General features: G+C 37.7%; 1 protein-coding gene across 3 annotated transcripts in view; it reads left to right on the top strand.

The window, feature by feature from the left end:
* Nucleotides 1-20,621, top strand: part of DIAPH3 (diaphanous related formin 3) — a 504,954-nt gene that overhangs the window by 93,128 nt on the left and 391,205 nt on the right. For all 3 annotated transcript variants that reach the window (XM_043504572.1, XM_038385982.2, XM_043504573.1), the window contains 4 exons: nt 8,478-8,552; nt 8,638-8,707; nt 12,703-12,839; nt 13,565-13,670. In XM_043504572.1, the coding sequence (XP_043360507.1) occupies nt 8,478-8,552; nt 8,638-8,707; nt 12,703-12,839; nt 13,565-13,670 (388 nt within the window). The remainder of the gene's footprint in view (nt 1-8,477; nt 8,553-8,637; nt 8,708-12,702; nt 12,840-13,564; nt 13,671-20,621) is intronic.

Below are 20,621 nucleotides of genomic sequence, written 5' to 3'. Positions count from 1 at the left end.
CCTTATTGTGATATACTTGAAAAGGGTTTTAAATTTAAAATTGCTATTTTTCAGTCAATTCTAGTTTAGGGAGAAAATGATAGTTTATGAGCAGGAAAACCATAGAAATAGTTTGTTTAGGAATCAGCATTTAGAATTCTTAACCTTCTTTATATATGAATCGATCAAAATGTATAATTATGGATTTTGTTTTTAATTCACAATTAATTCAGAATTTTGCCCCTCTACTCAGTGACAAGAAATATTCTCTGCCATTTCTATTGATTGGAAAAAAAAGTCAAAATATGACTCTTTTTTTTTTTTTTTTTTAAAGTGACCTATTTTGTAGTCCTATTAGTGATCAAAGAGGAATGGATCAGAAGGCCTTGGAGCCTTTCAACACAGTCTTAAATTTACAAGATGTTGGTTTCTTCAATAACGACTTTTTCCTCTTTGGATGGTTAGGTTTTAAATGAGTATCATCCTGCTTGTCGACATAAATTGCTTACAAAACTAGCTTCAGTATCATTATGACATACACTGCAGATAAAACTGTTAAGAGCTTGGATCAGTTGCCACCCTCTGTTTTAAAAAGCTCTTGTTACTCCTTACATTTGGAGAATGAATTTTCACATGCCTACCTTGTATATGATGAAAATGAAGCCATATTTCTACATAAAAAGGAAGTAGTTATTGCTTCTCTTTGTCAGAAGCCCAAGACCACAGTGGAAATAAATTTGTAAACAGTGGTTTGGGCTCTTACTATCTCCATTAGTTATACCTCCTTGTTCAGTATTGCTGTTCTGTCGTCCCATTTTCTTTATTTCTGGAGGGGAAACTCACTCATTTTGCTAGGGAATGTGAATTAAAATATTCCTTGAACATTTTTCTCTTAAAAGGTTGGACACTGCACTATCTAGTTTGCTATCAAAGTGCTTATTGTTGGACTCTTATCAAGGTTTGTTAAATATTGATGTGAAACTATTTTGTTTTTGTATTTTATTTCACAAGAAGCTTTCCTGGTGAGAATGTTTGAAACTCTGCTGTGAATATTTAACAAAGGTAGAGAGAATATTTGCACATACCTAGTCATCTGTGAATGCTGTTTATAGTTAAATTATTGAAACCTCGTGATGAATTGTGCTGACAAGCACAAAGAAATACAGGCTGATATACTTTCCTGAAGAGCGATCACTTCTAGATTAGTTGATGATTTTCTTGTCAGTTTTCTTTTTTTACTGAGGATGAAAAGATATCACTTTTTGTTGTAAGCTATGGAATTCAATAAACTTCTGTCAGGACAAAGGCCAACATGCTCCATATTTCTTGACTTGTGCAATCTTTTCTGAAGTTGTTTTCCCCCCCCCCTTTGGAAGTATACTTCACGGAAATAAGTAATTGAAAAATATTTATGGGCATACAGTTTGTATTAAAAGGAAACTAAAATGTAGACAATATTAATGAGTCAGGTTACTTTAAAACATGCAATAACTGGCAAAAAAATGAAAATAAAATTTCAAGTGTCTTTGCTCATTACGTAGCAGGATGGATTGATTCAAATAAAGCTATTTAAATCACCGTTTTAATCTTATTTTGCACTTAGATATTTTCTTAAAGAAAAGTTGATTCTCATTGGCTGGGAACCATTAAAACATGTTGATTTGCAAATAAATATAGCCTTTATGCTCATTTTATACTTTTGTTAACCAGAAGATACGCTGTCTAAACATGCTTTCTGAAACAATTATATCACTTAACATACATTTATTCAGATTCTTAATTTTTGTCTTATATTAGAAAAATGGTGAATGATTAGTTTCTTCTTTACTGGATAATTAATTTTTTCCTTGTGATGTGCATTAAGTTCTATTGGGATGGAAATTTGAATTCAATTAAAATGCAGAAAAACAGCTTATTTTTTTTTAGTTGAATAAAAAGCTTTATCAAAATGTTTTTTGCGTTTACAACTGGTTTATTAACAGAGGAAATATTACCTGTAGTTAGTGAATTAAGTGATTGTTTCTGGTTACTGCATTCCTCAAGATTTCAGAAATAGTAGATCTCTGCCTCTCAATTGGATTTTTTTTTGTAGATTGGAAGAGGAAAACAAGCTGTGAGTGAACTAAACATTGAACTGAACTATTGGAATAAACTGAAATGAGAAGGCATTCTTTCTGAGCCTGCTGAAGAGGTTACTGCTATCAAAAGGTGGCTTAGCACTTTAGCAAGCTCTGGTTCCAGGTGCTTAACCAGTGACTTCTACACCTTCAGTTTTTTGACTTCCTTTAAAACTTTGGCAGCAAAGGTGCTGCTTAATATTTTTATTGAATTGAAATTATTTTAATAGCTATGTTAAGTTGCAATATGAACATAAATTGTCATAATTTCAAATAGGTTTATTTTTGAAACATAAATATGTATTTAGTTTAAATTTTAAAAAGTCTGATAAAAAAAGTCTTTGTCCACCATTTTATATAATGGAAGATTGTGCAGAAATGTGAGGACGACTTAGAGTTAACTTAATCTAAACCTTTTACTGTGGGATAGCACTTTCATTAACTCTGTCCATCTTTTAATACTTGCAAAGTTTAGGTTCACAAAACTCTGTATGTGATAACACTTATTTGTCTTTGTTTGGAATTGCAAGGTGGCTCCTTCAGGCTGGTACTGGAGAAAGGTTGATTGAGTGTGTTGCAATAGTTAAGTGGGTATGGAATTCAGTGTTGATGTTGAGAAACTAATTACTCATGATAAAGTTAAAGATTTCTGCTTGTATTAAGTGATTCAGTGTAATGATGGTCCACATTTCAAGGTCTCTAAGCTTTTATTTTTTCCAGATGTCCTTCAGTTGGCAGTGTTGGTTGGAGGGGAGGAGTGGGCCTTAGGCTTTGTATTGATTACTCCTTCACTTCCCCATATAGAAGTAATTGTAGCTATGTTCTACTGCTTTGTGTATAAATATTTTCATTTGCGTGCCCTTCTAATTCTAAAATTATAAACAAAACTTTCGATTTATTAATTTCAAACTAAAAAAGGGAATGACAGTGGTTTTAAATTATGCAAAGCGTAAAAAGCTTCAACTAACTTCATTCACGAAGCCCTGTTTTGGCCTCCATATAATCTTGGCTTAGTTCTCAGACCAAAACAAGGCTCTATCCAGTGTTCTCTGAAACTGAGAGTATATCTAATTCTTTTCAAATCTCTGCTAATAGTTCTTGACTTGCCAACGAATAAAATATTGAACTGATTTGAAAACTTAGTTTTTGCCTGTTTATTGTCTTTCAAAAATGGCATACTCTTACCACTTGAAACTTTCCACACAACTAAATCTCATGTTACTTCAGATGCAGAAAATGTTATCAAGGGAAGGTTATTAATTGAGGTACGGTGGCTAGCTTTAGACCCAGTAATTCAACGGAATACTCCCAGTATGAGCATGGTGCCATTTTTTGGCTGTTCATGAGTTAGGTTATTTCTGTAGCTAGTAGTGCTTCTCAAACGATTGAAGCTTGTGTTTTTGGAGATGGTGAACTAAGTTTTCATATGTGGCTTAACAGAATGCACATCGAATCCATTAGACAACTGCCACTCTTATTCAGATTGATGCACATTTGCAGGAGGATGATGATCCTTAACAACCTTTTCTTAAACAAAACAAAATATGTATTAATGCATGTTACCTACTTCATATAAGTCCATATACGTCATTTTATTATGAATGAGTTATCCTTTTAAACTAATTATACAATATTTTTCTCAAGTAATAGTTATCAGTGGATAAACATGTTAAATGCTATTTTCTGCTTAACAGTATCTCGGGAAATATTTAAGTACCAAAATACAGATCACAAAAACAATGAATAAAATTAGGTAAAACTATGATTCATAATTTTTTTGCTGTAATGAAATATGCAGTTCTTTAAATGATACAGTAACTACATTACTTTTAAACACATTTTTTGTTTTACTTTGGGAGTTTTCCATGTTTATTTTTACGTCTTCCACTATTTCTTCCATTTGTATAAGTGAGTCAAAACACAAATTACAATTTTTTTTTATTGCGGTAGCATCACAGTATGTTTACACAGCACATTAGGCCGAGGTCTGTGTGACCCATGTCTGCAAACTGTTTCCAAGCCCACGCTTGAGCATCCATACTGTATTGAAAACTTAGGCCTCACGACTGCTGGTGCCGCCGTACTGTACTATGCAGACCTAAGTCAGAATTTCAGCTTCTGTGGGCATACGCTACTGTATTTTAGGGTTCCTAGTGTTCTTGCAAGCTGAAGCAACTCTAGGGGTTGGTTCACAGTGGGTTGTGGGAGAACTTGTCTGTCTGTCCTGCAGGAGTTGACCCAGAAGTGTTTTGGGTGGTTTTAGCTTGCCAGCTCATCCACTCCAATCACTTTTTGTCTGTATGTCCCCAATAGCTGGGGCTGTCAACCTGGAATCCAAACTGGTGGAGGAACTTTTCCACTTCATGAGATCAATCAGGCAAAGCATATGTCAGATGCAGGTTGTGGTTCTGTTGGCAGTTTGTGAACTGCCAAAGGCACCCCTTGGAAGGGGATATTGACATGCCAGCTGCAACCCAAATGAAGCCATTTGCATCTTTGACTTTGTAGTAGTGTCTTCAGCCATTTGACATACTGTCTGCATTGTTTTGCTGCTGATCCTCAGTGTTGCCAACTGCTCGTATACAACTCTGTAGTATCTTGCTGAAGTTTTATTTCTTACCTCCCTTGTACCATAGGTTAACCAGAATCGACAGTGTTCCTCTGGCTAGCTCTTCACTTGATGCAGAATTACTTTTTAGTGCTGGCTGTAGCTATACACATTAGGGTTGAGTGTATTTCCAATTGAGCAGTCTGTGTGGAAATGAAGGGTTAAATGCCAAACAGCTGCATTAGAACCAGGAGGTTGCTTCTGCTTCCTGGGAAGCAAATGGGAAGTTTTGGGCTGGAAGAGCTAGGAAACGCAGCTCTTGGGATTGTGGGATAACATTGGCTGGCTCTCCAGAACTGAAGTCTGGCAACCAGGACTTGAGCTGTGTCCACACTGCAAAATGCCTGGGCTCTTACCTATGTCAGTGTGGCTTGTGCTCTGACACCCCCCTCCTCCCACTTAGCAGTGTTGGTGGGCTGGAGTCCAGAGAGGTCCCTGGTCTGAGTCAGACTGATTTCTGTGTGGATGGAAGGGAGGCTTGGCTTGGAACCTGAGTCAGATCCTAAGCTTAGTGTGCTGTATAACGTACCATCAATGGTCCTAATCCGGATGTCATTAACTATTTATTAATTTTCTTGCTTTTAAGTGGTTGTTTTTGTAAATGATGTAACTGAATGTTTAATGATGATAGCTGGTTCATTTAAACAGTTTTAAAAAAAATATTTATTCTTCTGTAATGGGGTACACTCGTCTTGTGAGCACCCCCGGTCGAGTGAGAGTGTGTGCGCGCACGCACCTGCAGTTTTTTCGTAATTTCCTCTGCTCATGGTGTGACCGCTGTGCTCGTCAGGCGAGTCTTCAATGACTCAGCCCTCCGACCGAGAGTCTCTCAGTGCATGAGCGAAACAAAACTTTCCTGCGGTACATTGTCCAACCGGGCCTATCCCAAAGCCTTCAGTAATATCCTTCAGCTCTTCCTGGACTCAATCCCTTCACAGTCCAATAGGGCCCATCCTGGTACCCTCATTTGGTGCATCCCTGCAGCCCTCCTTGAGTTCAGTCCTTAGTCTAACCAACAGGTCCTGTTTCAGTACTCTAGTTGGCCTGCTTATGTGCAGAGGTTCCTGCTCTGGGATGGAGCAGTGCCCCAGGGCTTCCTCCTTGGGGACTCTTTTCCTCTATCCTTTAGTCCTTTGACCCCAATTCTTCAGCTGAGTCACTCTGTTCAGGCCCCTTCTGTGGAGTACCAATTCCATGTACAGTTCCTTCCCTAGACCTGTCTAAATTCCCTTCTCTCAGGGTATAGCCACTTCACCGGTGGCAGTTGGTGGGTTACCCTGGGCCCGCCCACTACTCCGGAACTCTACCCAGTGACCATCTCATAGTAGCCACATCCCTTTAACTAACTGCGTTTCCCTGGGCCGCTTCCCCTTGCCTCTTACCTTCGTTGAGTCCCAGCAGCCAGCCAGGAACTTTTTTCCAGGGGATATATGTACAGGATTAGCCATTGCTAGAGAGACTCATTTAAACTGAATGTTTAGATTGCAACTTAATTTCAAAGTAAATGAATCCTAGCAAAGAAGGAGCCAGTGTATTATATTAGATTGCTTATTGGAAGGTTTTGGCAGAAATTAGTTCAGAAACACAAGGAAAGATATCTGGTGAACAGAAAAAGGGTATTGGGTCATTTGTTTTGGGTGCAGCAGGAAGTTGTATACTGAAGTTGAAGGTGCTAGTTAAGGATTCTTTTTAGCTAGATTGGAAGTTGGGAGGAAAGTTGTCATATGTTCGGGGATCAATTTTTAGATGAACATATTGTGTCGTAAATTTTAGGAAAAATAGTAGTGAAAGGAAGTTTTTCTGTTGGTACTTCATTTCCAGAATTTTTCAGGAAGTCACTCTTTTTAAATTAAATGCCTTGTTACATCTTAAGAGTTTCTTTTTAAGTATTTGAATCAATGTTAAAACTGCTAGCTGAGAACAGCTGATCTTAATGTTAGATTTTGAGATGGTAAGCAATATATGCTCATATCTAAGAACCAGCATTAATCTTTTTAATTTAAGTATTGTGTTCAGCCATTGCTTTAATATAAATGAAGTTCACTCTACAAATAATACATTCAATCAACTTATTAAAAAAAACTAAGACAAGAAAGTAAAAGGAGAGCATTATCCATCTTTAATAGAAACTGATAACTTTAAAGGGGTCCACTCCTATTTGTTTCCACTGGAATGGGGTGGGTGAGTGGATTTCCAAAATTAGTTGTACAGTTGAATAGACTTCCATTTTTTGAAAGGAAAATCATTTAAATAATTTGTATAGTAATTAAATAAAAACAATACAGGTGTGACAAGAGAATTCAGTGCTGGATGCCTTCACCAAAGAGTAGTTTAATAACAGAATACCATTTATTTAAATATTTTTGGATGTTTTCTACATTTTCAAATATTGATTTCAATTACAACAAAATACAAAGTGTACAGTGCTTAGTTTATATTTTTGATTACAAACATCTGCACTGTAAAAAAGAAACAAATTTACCTCATACAAGTACTGTAATACATCTCTTTATCACAAAAGTTGAACGTACAAATGTAGAATTATGTTAAAACAAACAATGTAATGCTTTAGAGCCTACAAGTCCACTCAGTCCTGCTTCTTGTTCACGTGGCACTCTGATATTTGTGCCAGATCCGCTAAATATTCATATGTTCCTTCATATGTTGCTAATATGTAAGAGGAGTAAATATTACAAGTGTGGGAGTGAAGCTGTTAAATAAATCTTATCTAAAGTCCTAATGAATTCATAGCTATCATAGGGCTGAACCAGGGTTTGTGAGTGCTTGCTGTTTGAAAGAATTCAACAGCCTTCTGGTTAAAATTCTGGGCCTGCATTCTTCCTATAAGAGGGGCATTACTCAGTTGAAGTAAAAGAAAATGGTGGAATGTCTCAAGATAAAATTCTAGTAATGTTATCAGAAGTAATGTATTAGTCAAAAATTTTACTAATGAGAAAGTGTGTTAAAACACATAACCCCTTTAATTCACACTGTGCTTGGATTGAGAAAGAATAAGTGTTTTATTAGAATCCATTCTCTGTCAAAATATTTCAGAGCATGATGTCTTTAATTTTTTTCTCTTATGAACCAAAGAATACATCTTCATTGTTTTAGTAAGTTTTCTAAAAATGATATATTCAGAAATACCCATATGGATTCAGATATCAGATAGAACTGCAAACTTGATGAAGTGGCAGAAGGAAAGGAATGACTGACGATGGAAATCTGAGATTTCCCAGAGATCCTGGAAGCTTCCATAACTAATACACAATAATGTTTTTACTCTGAATTATGGAAGATTTCTTAAATTTTTCAAATTATTTTTCCAAAAAAAAGATGGCTTGGTGGCTATCTTCAGAAAAGCATGCATCATACCAATGTTCTCCTTGAGCTAATCAGTAATCCCTATTTTGAAAATTTAATTTAATCTAGGAATGAGTAAAGTTCTTCAGGATTATTTCTGCTGAATTTGGGGTTCATTTGTTTTGAGTTAAGTTTAAGTTTTATTATTTTATGTTGTATATCTGTGAAGGCTCTTGGCATGTGCAAAAGAACTGACTGAAATGCAAAGCAATTTGAGGGACGGACTGTTGTCTTGCCCTGTTTACGCAGCACCTAGTACAAGGGGGTCCTGGTTCGTGACAGGTGCTATGATAATACAAATAGGTGCTATGATAATACAAATAATTAATAATAATTCAGTATCTGAAATACAGAGCTATTAATATACTTCACTGGTGTCTTTTTTTTTTTTTTCCCCCCCTCTCTTCTAGTTGGGTTGAAAACTTTGGACATGAAGGACTGGGGTTGTTGCTGGATGTTTTAGAAACACTGGTTGAAACAAAACCGTAAGAACGCTTTCTGTAAACCTTGAATTTTGTGTAATATGTAATTAAATTGTAATTACAACTTAAATTTTTTATATCAATTCAGTCAGGACAGAGTTGTGAAGAGGAGTCAGCATAAGATCGTACAGTGTTTGAAGGCCTTTATGAATAATAAGGTATGTGATTTATTGTTACTAAATAATTGAATTTATTCATAAGGTAGTCTATGCTACATTATGATTTAGATATATGGATTACCATGATTTAACCCGAAATGACTTTGCTTGAATGGTTTTCAGATAGTGGTTTTCTTTCAGATATACTGTTTTATGTTTTAGCCCCTTAAGCCCAGATCCATTAATGTGCATGGATTGTGCTGTACCCTCAAACCAAATGTTCTGATCCAAGTGAATGTGAATCTTGTGAATCTTGACAACTAAACATAGTCAATAAGTTGAACATTTTCTGTTGCTTTAAAAGACAAGCTTAATGTGGAAAATGTTATTTCAATACCACAACTTTGAAATTGTTTCTCCTGGTAGGATGGAAGCATCCTTTGTAATTGAAAGTGTTTCTTTTGATAGTTTCCCTCTATTCCGTTTCATTCCTCAGCGTGAAGCTGAATATCTGTACAAGAGGTTTAGCTAATAATTCAATGGATTGATTTGTAGACTGATGGATTGTAAAGCTAAAAAATTTCAAGACCTCATTTAATTTCTTGAACAGTGCACATGGTTTCAGAGTTTAAGTACATAGCCTAATCACCTATTGTGATTTTAATATAAAATGTAATTTCCACTAAATTTTCTTGAAGAAACAAACAATACAAATTAACCAATAGGCTAATATTTAGCTACTGAAATCATAATGATCCATTAAATATAGTCATAATTTAAGCTCTAAGAAAATTGAGCTTCTCTTTTTCTGCGTTGCTGCATCATTATCCACAGATTTTCCTTTTTGTTTAGCATAAGTATTCCTTTTGACCGGTGCTAGGAACAGCTCTTCCAACTTTACTCATGATACTGTCTTTGACGTTTCAAGATCAAGGTGACTGATCATTTGTCCCTCTATAAGTTCCTAAACTCTGATGCCTTATTAGAAATATCTTTTATAAACAATCCAGGCACCAGTTCACTGTTTCTAAATGCTCCAAAAAGTGCTAGTGGGAATGTGACTTTAAAGGTGTGTCCTGTCAGTATTGACGTACCTATTGAGGGACTCCCACCAAATCCCAAAATATCTGAATAATGATGGTTCATTGGGGGTGTGACTGGGGTCCTGGGGGGCCATGCTGAGATTGCTCAACTAGGGCAAACTGCAAAGAATGGGGCAGACAAATCCCCAAACTGATGATTATTCTAATGCTTAGATTCAGGAAGCCATCAACAAAACAGCTTCTAAAATATTTTTCTGGTTACTCAAATTCCCTTAAAGCAACCCAGCCCTGAGCTGCCACCCAGACAGCCAAGTCACACATATGATGAGGATTGCTGAAAATCTTGTTAATCGTATAACAGTTAGTTATATCAATCCCAAGGGACTGGATACGTTATCCCCCAGGTCAATGAATATTTCAGATCTTACCCAAATATATGCTTACCCAAATACTAAGTTTCAGAGTAGCAGCCGTGTTAGTCTGTATTCGCAAAAAGAAAAGGAGTACTTGTGGCACCTTAATTTGTTAGTCTCTAAGGTGCCACAAGTACTCCTTTTCTTTTTGCGAATACAGACTAACACGGCTGCTACTCTGAAACCTGTGATTATGCAAGGCACTGAATTTAGCCGTATAGAGTGGAAATCTGTCAACTTCATGAAAATATTTTAATTTGTTAGTCTCTAAGGTGCCACAAGTACTCCTTTTCTTTTTCCAAATACTAAGATTTATTAAAAAAAGGAGAGAGAATTGGTTAAAATATCCTTGTACATACAGATGTGAATAGAGTTCTTAGGTCAGATTCGTATAAGAGATGGTGAGCTTTAGAGTTTCAAAAAGCCCTTTTAGAATTAGTCCATAGGTTACAGTCCAATGTTTAATATCCAGGTTCTCCAGAATGGAACTGGAGACCTCAGTTTTGCTACTCAAACTTCCCTTGAGGAAGCTTAAGTAGATCTGAGATGAAAGAATTGGGGTCCAATAGTTTTTACAGATCCCTGGCATGCTATTGTTAGCTTCTTGACAGCAGGTGTTCCCTGGTTGAAGAATAAGTGTCTTTGAAGCATCCTCCTATTTTGTAAGCATCACTGGTAATTAGTTACATGGATTAACATAAGGCAATTGCCCATATCCCATCATTTACAGGTAGTTTACTATATGCTTAAAAGAGAAATGAAGAGGGTGATATCACTACATTTACAGTTCAATTAAATGTTAACATCTTCTTTTGATCTCTGAATTAACAGAATACAGCGATAGACACGAACTGTTAGGGGTTGACAGTGGAACCAAACAATATATATGTAAACACACACAAAACCCCTAATCATTATATACTAAAATGTCTCTAAAGGTTTAATCTGGGTTAATTAGCCTGCAAATTGCTTAACCCTTTCTGGCCCTGTGTTACAGAGGGCCTTCCCTAGAACCTGTGGATGGAGATAACCCTTTAATAGGTTCCTAACTAGCACACCACCACAAGGGTACAGATAACCTGATATTCTGCTACAAAATGGTAAATTTTTTCTAAAGTGTAGTACTTGTTGGCACTGAATTTCATCATGTTGATTTCAGTTCTCGAGTTTTCACCTTGATGGTGAAAAGTAGGCATAAAAACCTCATTATTTTCTTGGTATTATCCTTGCTTAGCTCCCCAATAAGTAGTGGACCTTTTTCTTTTGTCTATCTCTTGCTCCTAATGTATTTATAGAACTACTTCTTGTTGTTTTATGTCCCTTGCTGGATGTAACCCATTTTGTGCCTTTGCCTTTCTGATTTTGTCCCTATATGCTTGCTCTATTTTTTTTTTGTATTCATCCATAGCAATTTGTCGATGTTTCCGCTTTTTGTAGGATTCCTTTTTCATTTTTCAGGTCATTGTAGGGTTTGTGAGCCTTGTGTTGCATGGGCACAGACTTTAGCAGCTCTTCAGTGCCTTCACATCTACATGAGGATGAACAATTCAAGTGTTAAGATGGTTAAGAATGATCTTTTAGAAAAGAAATTTTTTCTTTTATCTTCAGATGTTGAAAAATATCATTCCAAAGCAAATTTTGCTTTAGGCCTTTTCATGTGTTTCATTAATCTTTTCAATTATTCTTAACAATGAAAACTGCCTGAAAACATCAAATTTCCCTATTAAATATTTAATAAACAGTTGGAAAAATGCACTACTATACTGTAATGATGGTTTATGCTTGTTTGTAAATACCTGTACCATCTGACAAGGACTCGAATTGATATTTAGTGACTTTACTACACATGAAATTATAAGATTTACTGGAATACTGTGTGCTACATTCAGAGCTTTTCAGGGAATAATTAGATTGTTAACATCTCAAGGCCAAGAGTTAAAATTAAATGTCTGATGAAAAAAACTTTCAATCCCCAGCAAATTTGTTTTGCATCCTTATATGGCTGTTACTATATCACCCTATGGATAAGTCTTTTCTGTGGGAACACCCAGTTTTGTTTTTTCCCCAGTGATGTGGTGTAGTGTAAATTATTCTGTATATCTTTCATATTTGCTCATTACTGAGAGAAGGAAAAGTTTAAATGCAACTTTGAGGACGATACAGTTAATTCATATTCTGCTACTGCTATTAAGAATTTATTATTTCTTCAAAGTTTTTGATTAAATTTGTGGTAATTTTGTTACAATTCATTTGACCTTTTTTGGATTTTGTGTACCATGTGATTGATGACCATCTTGGTGTCTTTTTTCATGTCACTCAATATTGATTAACTTGATGTCAGAGGACTGGAGCAAAAATTTCCATCAATCGGACATTGATATCCATGCTTCTTGCAGAAAGACCCATTTCTTATTCTTTACTCCAGCTTCAGTGTTTGTATATTTCAAAATGCAGAATTTGCAGACTGAAAATTCCAGTTAACAAATTCATTAATTCACTAATAAGTCAATATCATTCACATTTGCCATTTCTTAAGTTGCAATTTTGCTTGCATGAGCTTTTAAAACTAAGCCTTCATTATCTCTTGCTTTTACTTTAGTATGGGTTGGAAAGAATAATGGGAGAAGAAAGGAGCCTTTCACTGCTGGCCAGAGCAATTGATCCCAGACAAACTAACATGATGACTGACGTTGTTAAACTCCTATCTGCAATATGCATTGTTGGAGAGGAAAACATGTAAGTCTTGTATTTATACATGAAATACAATACACCCTTTTAAAACTTCTAATTGTACTTAGATAGTCATCTGTTGAACAAGTTTACTGAAACCTCCATTTTTAGAAAATCTTGATTTCAAATGTATTAATTTTAGAACTGAAAGTAAATATCTTTAATTTTACCACCACTTTGTCAGGTTAAGAACCTTCTTGTAATTTAACATTTTAATGTGGTTTCATTACTAACAAATTCACCATAATTGGTTTTCCACATGTGGGAAATGCCTTGCTTTTTTACCTATTAGCTATAGGCACATATTTCTTAAACAAGTAGTTTCATACACTTCACATTATAATTCTGTGTTAAAAAGAGAATTAGGATTTATGTTAGTGGGAAACTATTAGTTTGTTAGCTATTGACACATAATAAGAAATTTATTAGTAACAGTGAAATTTACAACAATGGGGGAAGGGAGATGGGAAAAAAATCAACATCCTTCCTCCCCACCCCCATTGTGTTAGGTTTTTATTGTTTGTAAATTTCCTATTAGGTTTCAATACCTAAATTAAGATAAGTTTCCTTCTAACAAAAATTCCATTTTAACACAAAATTACAGTTTAAACTGTATAGCCCTGCTTCTCTAAGAAATTGATGCCTATACGCAACAGGTAAAAAAGTAAGGGGTGTATGTGAGGGAGGTTACTTACGTCTCATAAATGGAACTGTCTTCTAATTTCCTATAGCCTTGAAAAAATTTTGGAAGCTTTAACAACAGCAGCAGAAGAAAGGAACATTGACAGATTCTCCCCCGTTGTAGAAGGCCTCCAGGATAACTCAGTCCAGCTGCAAGTAAGTATTCTTTCTTTTATGAAGAGAACTTTTACATCAAAACAAAAATGAAATATGTATATTGGATGCTGAATTTTTCATTAGAACGAAATGGAAGCTAACCAGATTAGGTCAAGTTTTGCAATAAAAACTATGTAATTTAAGGAATGTAGGTTACTGCTGAAGCAATTTTTAGGGATAAACCATCTTGACACTGCACAACTGTCACCATGCCTCAGTGGGTCACAGCTGAGGATGCCAAATTCAGAACGAACTGCTGAGAAATAGGGCAGTCTCACCCCAGAACTGGTGGTTATTTTACCATCAGATATACCAAGCCAGTAACAAAAGTAATCTTTGATTTTTACCACACTGGTTAACAAAAAGTCAAACAAGCAGTCTCCTTAGGCATTACAGCACTTATTTCACCAAAAATACACTAGGCTTTATGATGTGTTATTTAAAACTAGTTTAATCAAACAAAGGGTCCTTCTATCCCAATTGATCAGCCATGTAGCCAGCTACAATATGTAACTCAGATCCTACCCATATATCACATTGTTGCCAATCCATTAGTATCCAATATTTTAAGGTCCCATATAAGGAGAGATTAAAGAGGCTAGGACTCTTCAGCTTGGAAAAGAGGAGACTAAGGGGGGAATATGATAGAGGTATATAAAATCATGAGTGGTGTGGAGAAAGTGAATAAGGAAAAGTTTTATTTACTTGTTCCCATAATATAAGAACTAGGGGCCACCAAATGAAATTAATGGGAAGCAGGTTTAAAACAAATAAAAGGCAGTTCTTCTTCACTCAGCGCACGGTCAACCTGTGGAACTCCTTGCTTGAGGAGGTTGTGAAGGCTAGGACTATAACCGGATTTAAAAGAGAACTGGATAAATTCATGGAGGTTAAGTCCATTAATGGCTATTAGCCAGGATGGCTAAGGAATGGTCCCTAGCCTCTGTTTGACAGAGAGTGGGGATGGATGGCAGGAGAGAGATCACTAGATCATTATCTGTTAGGTTCACTCCCCCTGGGGCACCTGGCATCGACCACTGTCTGCTGACAGGATACTGGGCTGGATGGACCTTTCGTCTGACCCAGAATGGCCATTCTTATGTTCTTAGTTACTCATTTTGCTTTCAGTGAGACTAGCCTCTTATCATGAAACTATTGTTTGCAAAATGCCAAACTTCCATGATATCATACCAGAAAGCAGGGCAGATATATTGTAGTAAAAGCTCCTTCCTGTAGAAAGTAGTGGGAAGGTTTTATTGCTTCTAACTTTTTAAAAGCACTTAGCAAATTACCTTAGCGCTGGGTAATTATGGATATTCAATCTCTTCAGGAGCCCAAAAAGGGAAATTAAAGCTGAACCCATACATTTGTAGGGTCCAGCTAGTGATGTCTAATATTTTAAATGGGAATTAAAAACACATTGAAATGTAAAATTGTTGCTAACAAACCTGTGAACATTTGTATGTATCAATCATGGATGGCAAGTCTCACAATTTCTTTAGGAAATAGTTTGCATATGAAAACATACTTTTAAATAGACTTTGAATTCAGAATGTTTTATTTAAGCAATGCCAAGTTACACTGTAGAATTTCTGATCCTTTAAAATTTACCCTGTATAGACAAGTCATAAAATACTACATGACTACTATAGCAGAGGTGGGCAAACTACAGCCCGTGGGCTACATCCGGCCTGCAGGACCGTCCTGCCTGGCCCTTGAGCTCCTGGCCGGGAAGGCTAGCCCCGGCCGCTCCCCTGCTGTCCCCCGCCCCGCAGTCTTAGCTTGCCGTGCCGCCAGCGCTCTGTGGCGGTGGGTCTGTGAGCTCCTGTTGGGCAGCACAGTGGTATGGCTGGCTCCAGCTGGGTGGCATGGCTGCCAGACATGCTGCTCTGAGCAGTATGGTAATGGGGTGGGGAATAGGGGAGTTGGATAAGGGGCAGGGAGTCCTGGGGGGCAGTCAGGGGACAGGGAGCAGGGGGCAATTGGATAGGAAGGAGGTTTGGGAGGGAGGGTGGTCAGGGGAGGGGGACGGGGGGGTTGGATAGGCGTGGGAGTCGCGGTGGGCCGGTCGGGGGTGTGGATCGGGGTCAGAGCAGTCGGGATAGGAAGCGGGGGGGTGGGATAGGGGGTAGGGTCCCGGTGTGGGGGTGGTCAGGGGATGAGGAGCAGGGGGGTTGGATGGGAGGGGAGTTCTGAGGAGTGGAAAATGGGAGGGGGCAGGGGCCAGGCTGTTTGGGGAGGCGCAACCTTCCCTACCTGGCTCTCCATACAGTTTTGGAACCCCAAAGTGGCCCTCAGGCAAAAAAGTTTGCCCACCCCTGGCTTATAGAGATGATTCTTGCTCATATTATATAGAAATGCGTTGAAATATATGTAGGCCTACAAATACGTTTGACAGTAGTCAAGCAAGGCCTGATAAAATGAGTGAAGTTAAGTAAGACAGGTCAGAGGCAAGTTAGAGCTAAGTTAGGGCATAACACATGTTATGTTATAAATATGATTTGGTCCAATCTGGTTTTTACAAATATTTAGTTAAAATGTTAATGTTTTGGAAATGGCTATTTATATTGATAGTTATTGATATGGCATTTATGCAGATGTTAATTAAAAATAGTTTAATATTAAGTACCCCGTGAGGGAGTAGAAGGTATTTTAATTACAGTAGTGGAAATATATATACGATGATAGGCAGGCTTAATGCTAATTCATTGGAGTTTTATTGTAAATGATTATAAAAAGGGAAAGACACTAATTTTAGATAGATGTTCCCATTCATTATCAAGGTACCATTAGAGAGAGGATTATATTCATTCTTCCCATCAAGCATGGACTGATCACCCCTGGATGCATCATTTCATCTTAGAATGTGGGTATAAAATACAGCGTATTGTGGTGCCTGTTTGCTTTAACTAGTCTTTTAATTTTATCACTCACTGTCATTCACAGTTCCCCACTAAGTTATCTGTAGCTATCCTGGAGGCTTTGAACATTAAAGAATTCAGTTCGTTTTTATTCAACTTTAAACTACTAATCAAAGATTACACTAGACATTTCTGACTTAAAATGTTATGCTAATTTAATAGAAGATGAACTTTTCTCTCACTGAGTTGTTTAAAGTTTTTTTTCTTTCTCAGCAGTGTTACTATTGGAACTAATATAACAAGTCATATTAGTATCCCATTAATGATGTTACAGTTAAGATGCTTTTATCTTAAACCTTGTATAATGGTTAGAATGCATCCTGCACAAACCTTGTAAGTGAGGCTTATGTAAGCATTTCTGCTCTCTGATGCTAGATGTTTTTAAAGTTGCAGCCAATATTTGGAGTGGGAATTGCCACAAGAGGATTGGTGCCTACAATCCATCAACTAATTTAAAAACAGCAGTAGTTGTATGAAATCCGTGTTAATGAATGTACCAGACTGGACACGCACAATTTTCAGAAGGTGGAGGGGAGTGTACACCAGCAGCATGTAAGGAGTGAGAGAGAGAAGGGGACGAAGGAAAGGACGCGTGAGCAGTTTGACATATTGTCTTTAAAAGTGTCTGAGAAAAGGCTTCCCTACTTAAAATCTGAATTGGGAGAACACCATTTCCTAGAAAGTTTCTGAAGGATGAAAACTTGGCTTACTCTGATTTGCTCACAGCATGAATCAAATTCCACTGGTGTTTGAACTAAAACCCCCATGGTGAGAATTTCTGCTCATATAATGAGTGAATCGTTGGTCTTTTGCAACCATTACTTTCAGATTATTATGAACAAATTAGCCTTTGCGTTGAAGCTCCAAGTTTTTTTAGAATTGGTCACAATGCATTCAGCTACTTCTGTCCCTCTTTCCAATACAGGGAGCTCCTTGGGATAGAATCAGGAGTCTTCCCTATCCTTCCACTGAAGTTGGAGGCAGCAGCTGATTGCTGTTCCCTGCCCCACATCCAGCGATTGCCTATAGTGGAGGTTGGAGACTTCATACATCCTCTCCAGGGCTGGGGTGAGGCAAGTGTGGCTTGATTTTGCAGCAAGAACTGTAGAGGGGCAGGAGAAGTTAATGAGGCATTAGCACTTTCAGTAATTGTAAAATAATTTCACCTGCCACGCTCCCAAATACACACTCTAAGCCTTAATATGTTAGGTGGATGGTGTGGACAGTGTGGGTAGCAAGCTGTTGAAGAATCTGGACAGATGGGTGAGGCAGTGGTTCTGGCATGAGGAAGAAAAACACAAGCTGTGTACCTTTTCACAACTTGCGTGTATGTTTTCTGCCCTGTCTATTTTGATTGTATGCTAGTGGAAGTGTACTCTTATTTGTTTGTACAAATCCTTGTTAGCACAGGGTACTGATCCTGAATCAGAACTTTGTGTGCTACCGCAATAATCCTCAAATTAGAAAAAATGCTCCTTATGGTTAGTTGAGAACATTTTCAGGTACTTTCCCCAGCTCTGGTAATTAACCAACTACTTGAGTTTGAATATCATAGATTCCTAGGCCACAAGTGACTATTGTGATCATCTGTCTGACTTCCTATATAGTACAGGCCATAGAACTTCCCCCAAATAATGCTTTCTGTACTAGTGTCTTAAAAAGTCCAGTCTTGTTCTAAAAGTTTAAAGTTTACCCTCATGCATAGTTGGAGAAGCAGAGGGAAGAGTTCCTCTGGTGGCAGGCTGAGGCAGCAGCCCTGAATCTGGGCCAGGCTTCAGCCTCGGGCCAATCTGCCTGGTCTCTTACATTGAGGAGGAATAATAAAGAGGTTGTACTTAATTTTTATTTTATTTTTAGGTTTGCTAGTTAGTTCTGTTTCTGTTAGTTGGGGCCGAGGGTGTATAACACAACTGCCTCATGCTGTCTCCCAACCACACACAGTATGCAGTTGTGTATTATGTTAAGCACCCACCACAATCCAAGAACTGTGCTTTGCTTAGCAACTCATCCTCCTGCTTTGGGTTGTGTGCGGGCATGTCTGTGATAATCATTCCTTTATTTTTTGCTATACACATTCTAAAGAAACAGTTTTCGAGTAAGTAATTACTCATTTTCAACCAACTTGTTTTATTTAGGAAACTGTTTTCCAAAACAACAAATGGAAACTTGTTTATACATCACTTCTACTCCTTCTCTGGGACTGTGTTTGTCAATGACCCTGGGATTTATGGCAGTGAGAGTTTCAACTCCTGGAAGGGTGATCCAAATCTGAGAGATGAAAGGGTAGGGAGCACATGAAAAGCAGTCTACTGGTCTTCCAGGTTGGGGGTTGAACATTAGGCAAACAACCTATTCTTTTGTAAGAGTTAAGTTACAGAAATGCAACAAGGTAGCCATTCCAGCAAACAGCATAACTACTATTGATTTGTGGGTTCGGTTACAATTACAGCAGGTGATCCAAAATCTTCCTAGTGACCTCCATTAGGATCCATTCAAACACCCAGTACATACACTGCACCAACCTACATTGTGGCTGCTATACTGAAACCAGAGCCAGAACAGATGAGAGAAATTATGAAAAAAATTTAAATGTGAAATTTTTCTGTGAACATGAAACCTACATAATACTAATAGTAAACAAACAATGGAGTTCATGATTTGACAGACATATTCCCCAAAGGCTATTACAGGAGCCTTTAAACATTCCAGTTAAGGTGGCAAAGTTATGGCTGACTAGTCATCTTTGGTTTAACAGATCTGGATGCAAGCTCTGAAGTTTCTATTACTTGTTTGTATTACCATGGTGCCTAGTAGCCTAGAAGTCATAGACCAGGACCCCATTGTGCTATACAAACACACAAGTAGTAGTCCCTGCCTCGAAGAACTTACAAACTATGTAAAAGGCAAGAGACAACATATAGCTACAGATAGAGAAAGGGAGTATAAGGCAAAAATCAAGCAATATTGGTCAGCATGATAAACAGTCTTAGCAGACCAGCAGCCTAACCATTGTCAAGCTTTCTGTAGGCATCACAGCAAAGGAGAGTTTTGAGGAGGATTTGGAAGGTGGATAATGAAGTGGCTTTGTAGATGATGCTTCTGAGGAGCTCCTCCTAAACATGAAAGGGGCAGCATGCTTGTTAAATTTTCAAAGAAGCGGGTGATGGAGGTTGGCATCCTGGGCTGATCAGAGGCAGAGTTAACCTCTCATAGCAAATGAGAGATGACCAGTAAAATGGGTTGTGATTCTGTGTATAAGAAAGATGACCATTTGTATCATTGTTGCTAACGCTGTTGCCAGTTGCAACAAATCTTATACAAAGTATGTCATGTAAGGTGTGAATGGAAAAGTTATGGTTTGGTAAGTATGATTAACTTGTTTATATACACACATTGTCTTTGAATCTGAAATTATGAATATTAGCTATGTACTTGTATCTTAAACATGTGCTCTATTCCTGGGTATACCCCCCAGATAGAATTTACATTAGGGCTAGACAGCTATGTGTTTGTGGCCTATCAAGGGCACTCCACTCTCACAATGGTCTATTGAAGAAACTCATTCTGTCTGGATAGCTCTTTGTGAGTAAGCCTCACAGGAAGGAGCGAATGACCACCCTCTGTGATTCAGCAAAACATTTAAGGGCATGTGGTGTTCTCATGTGACCCTGGACTCCATCTTTCGACACTAACTTTCCACATATGGGGCTGCAGCAGAGAAGTAAGGGTGTCATGGTATGGTATTGCCACTCTTCTGTGCTGCTGCTGGTGCCAGTGTTGCCTTCAGACCTGGGCGCCTGGCCAGCAGCCGCCAGTCTCTGGGTGCCCAGCTCTGTTTGGCTCACTCAAGGTTGTGCTTAGGTTTATTTGACCATCCCGTGTAATTAGGTTGGGCACCATTATTACGAGATTTCTGTTGGCTCTTCCATGTAGTTGCTGTAGAGCAATTATCTTTCACGATGAGAATTTGCAAAGGTTTTACCTTTGTTCATCTGACTTTTCTTCTGGGAGGATGATTACATTAACTTGC

Source organism: Dermochelys coriacea, chromosome 1, assembly GCF_009764565.3.
Source record: "Dermochelys coriacea isolate rDerCor1 chromosome 1, rDerCor1.pri.v4, whole genome shotgun sequence".
In the NCBI taxonomy this organism is placed as follows: domain Eukaryota; kingdom Metazoa; phylum Chordata; order Testudines; family Dermochelyidae; genus Dermochelys; species Dermochelys coriacea.
The sequence above is the reverse complement of the archived record's forward strand: the minus strand, read 5'-3'. Positions and strand labels throughout refer to the sequence as shown.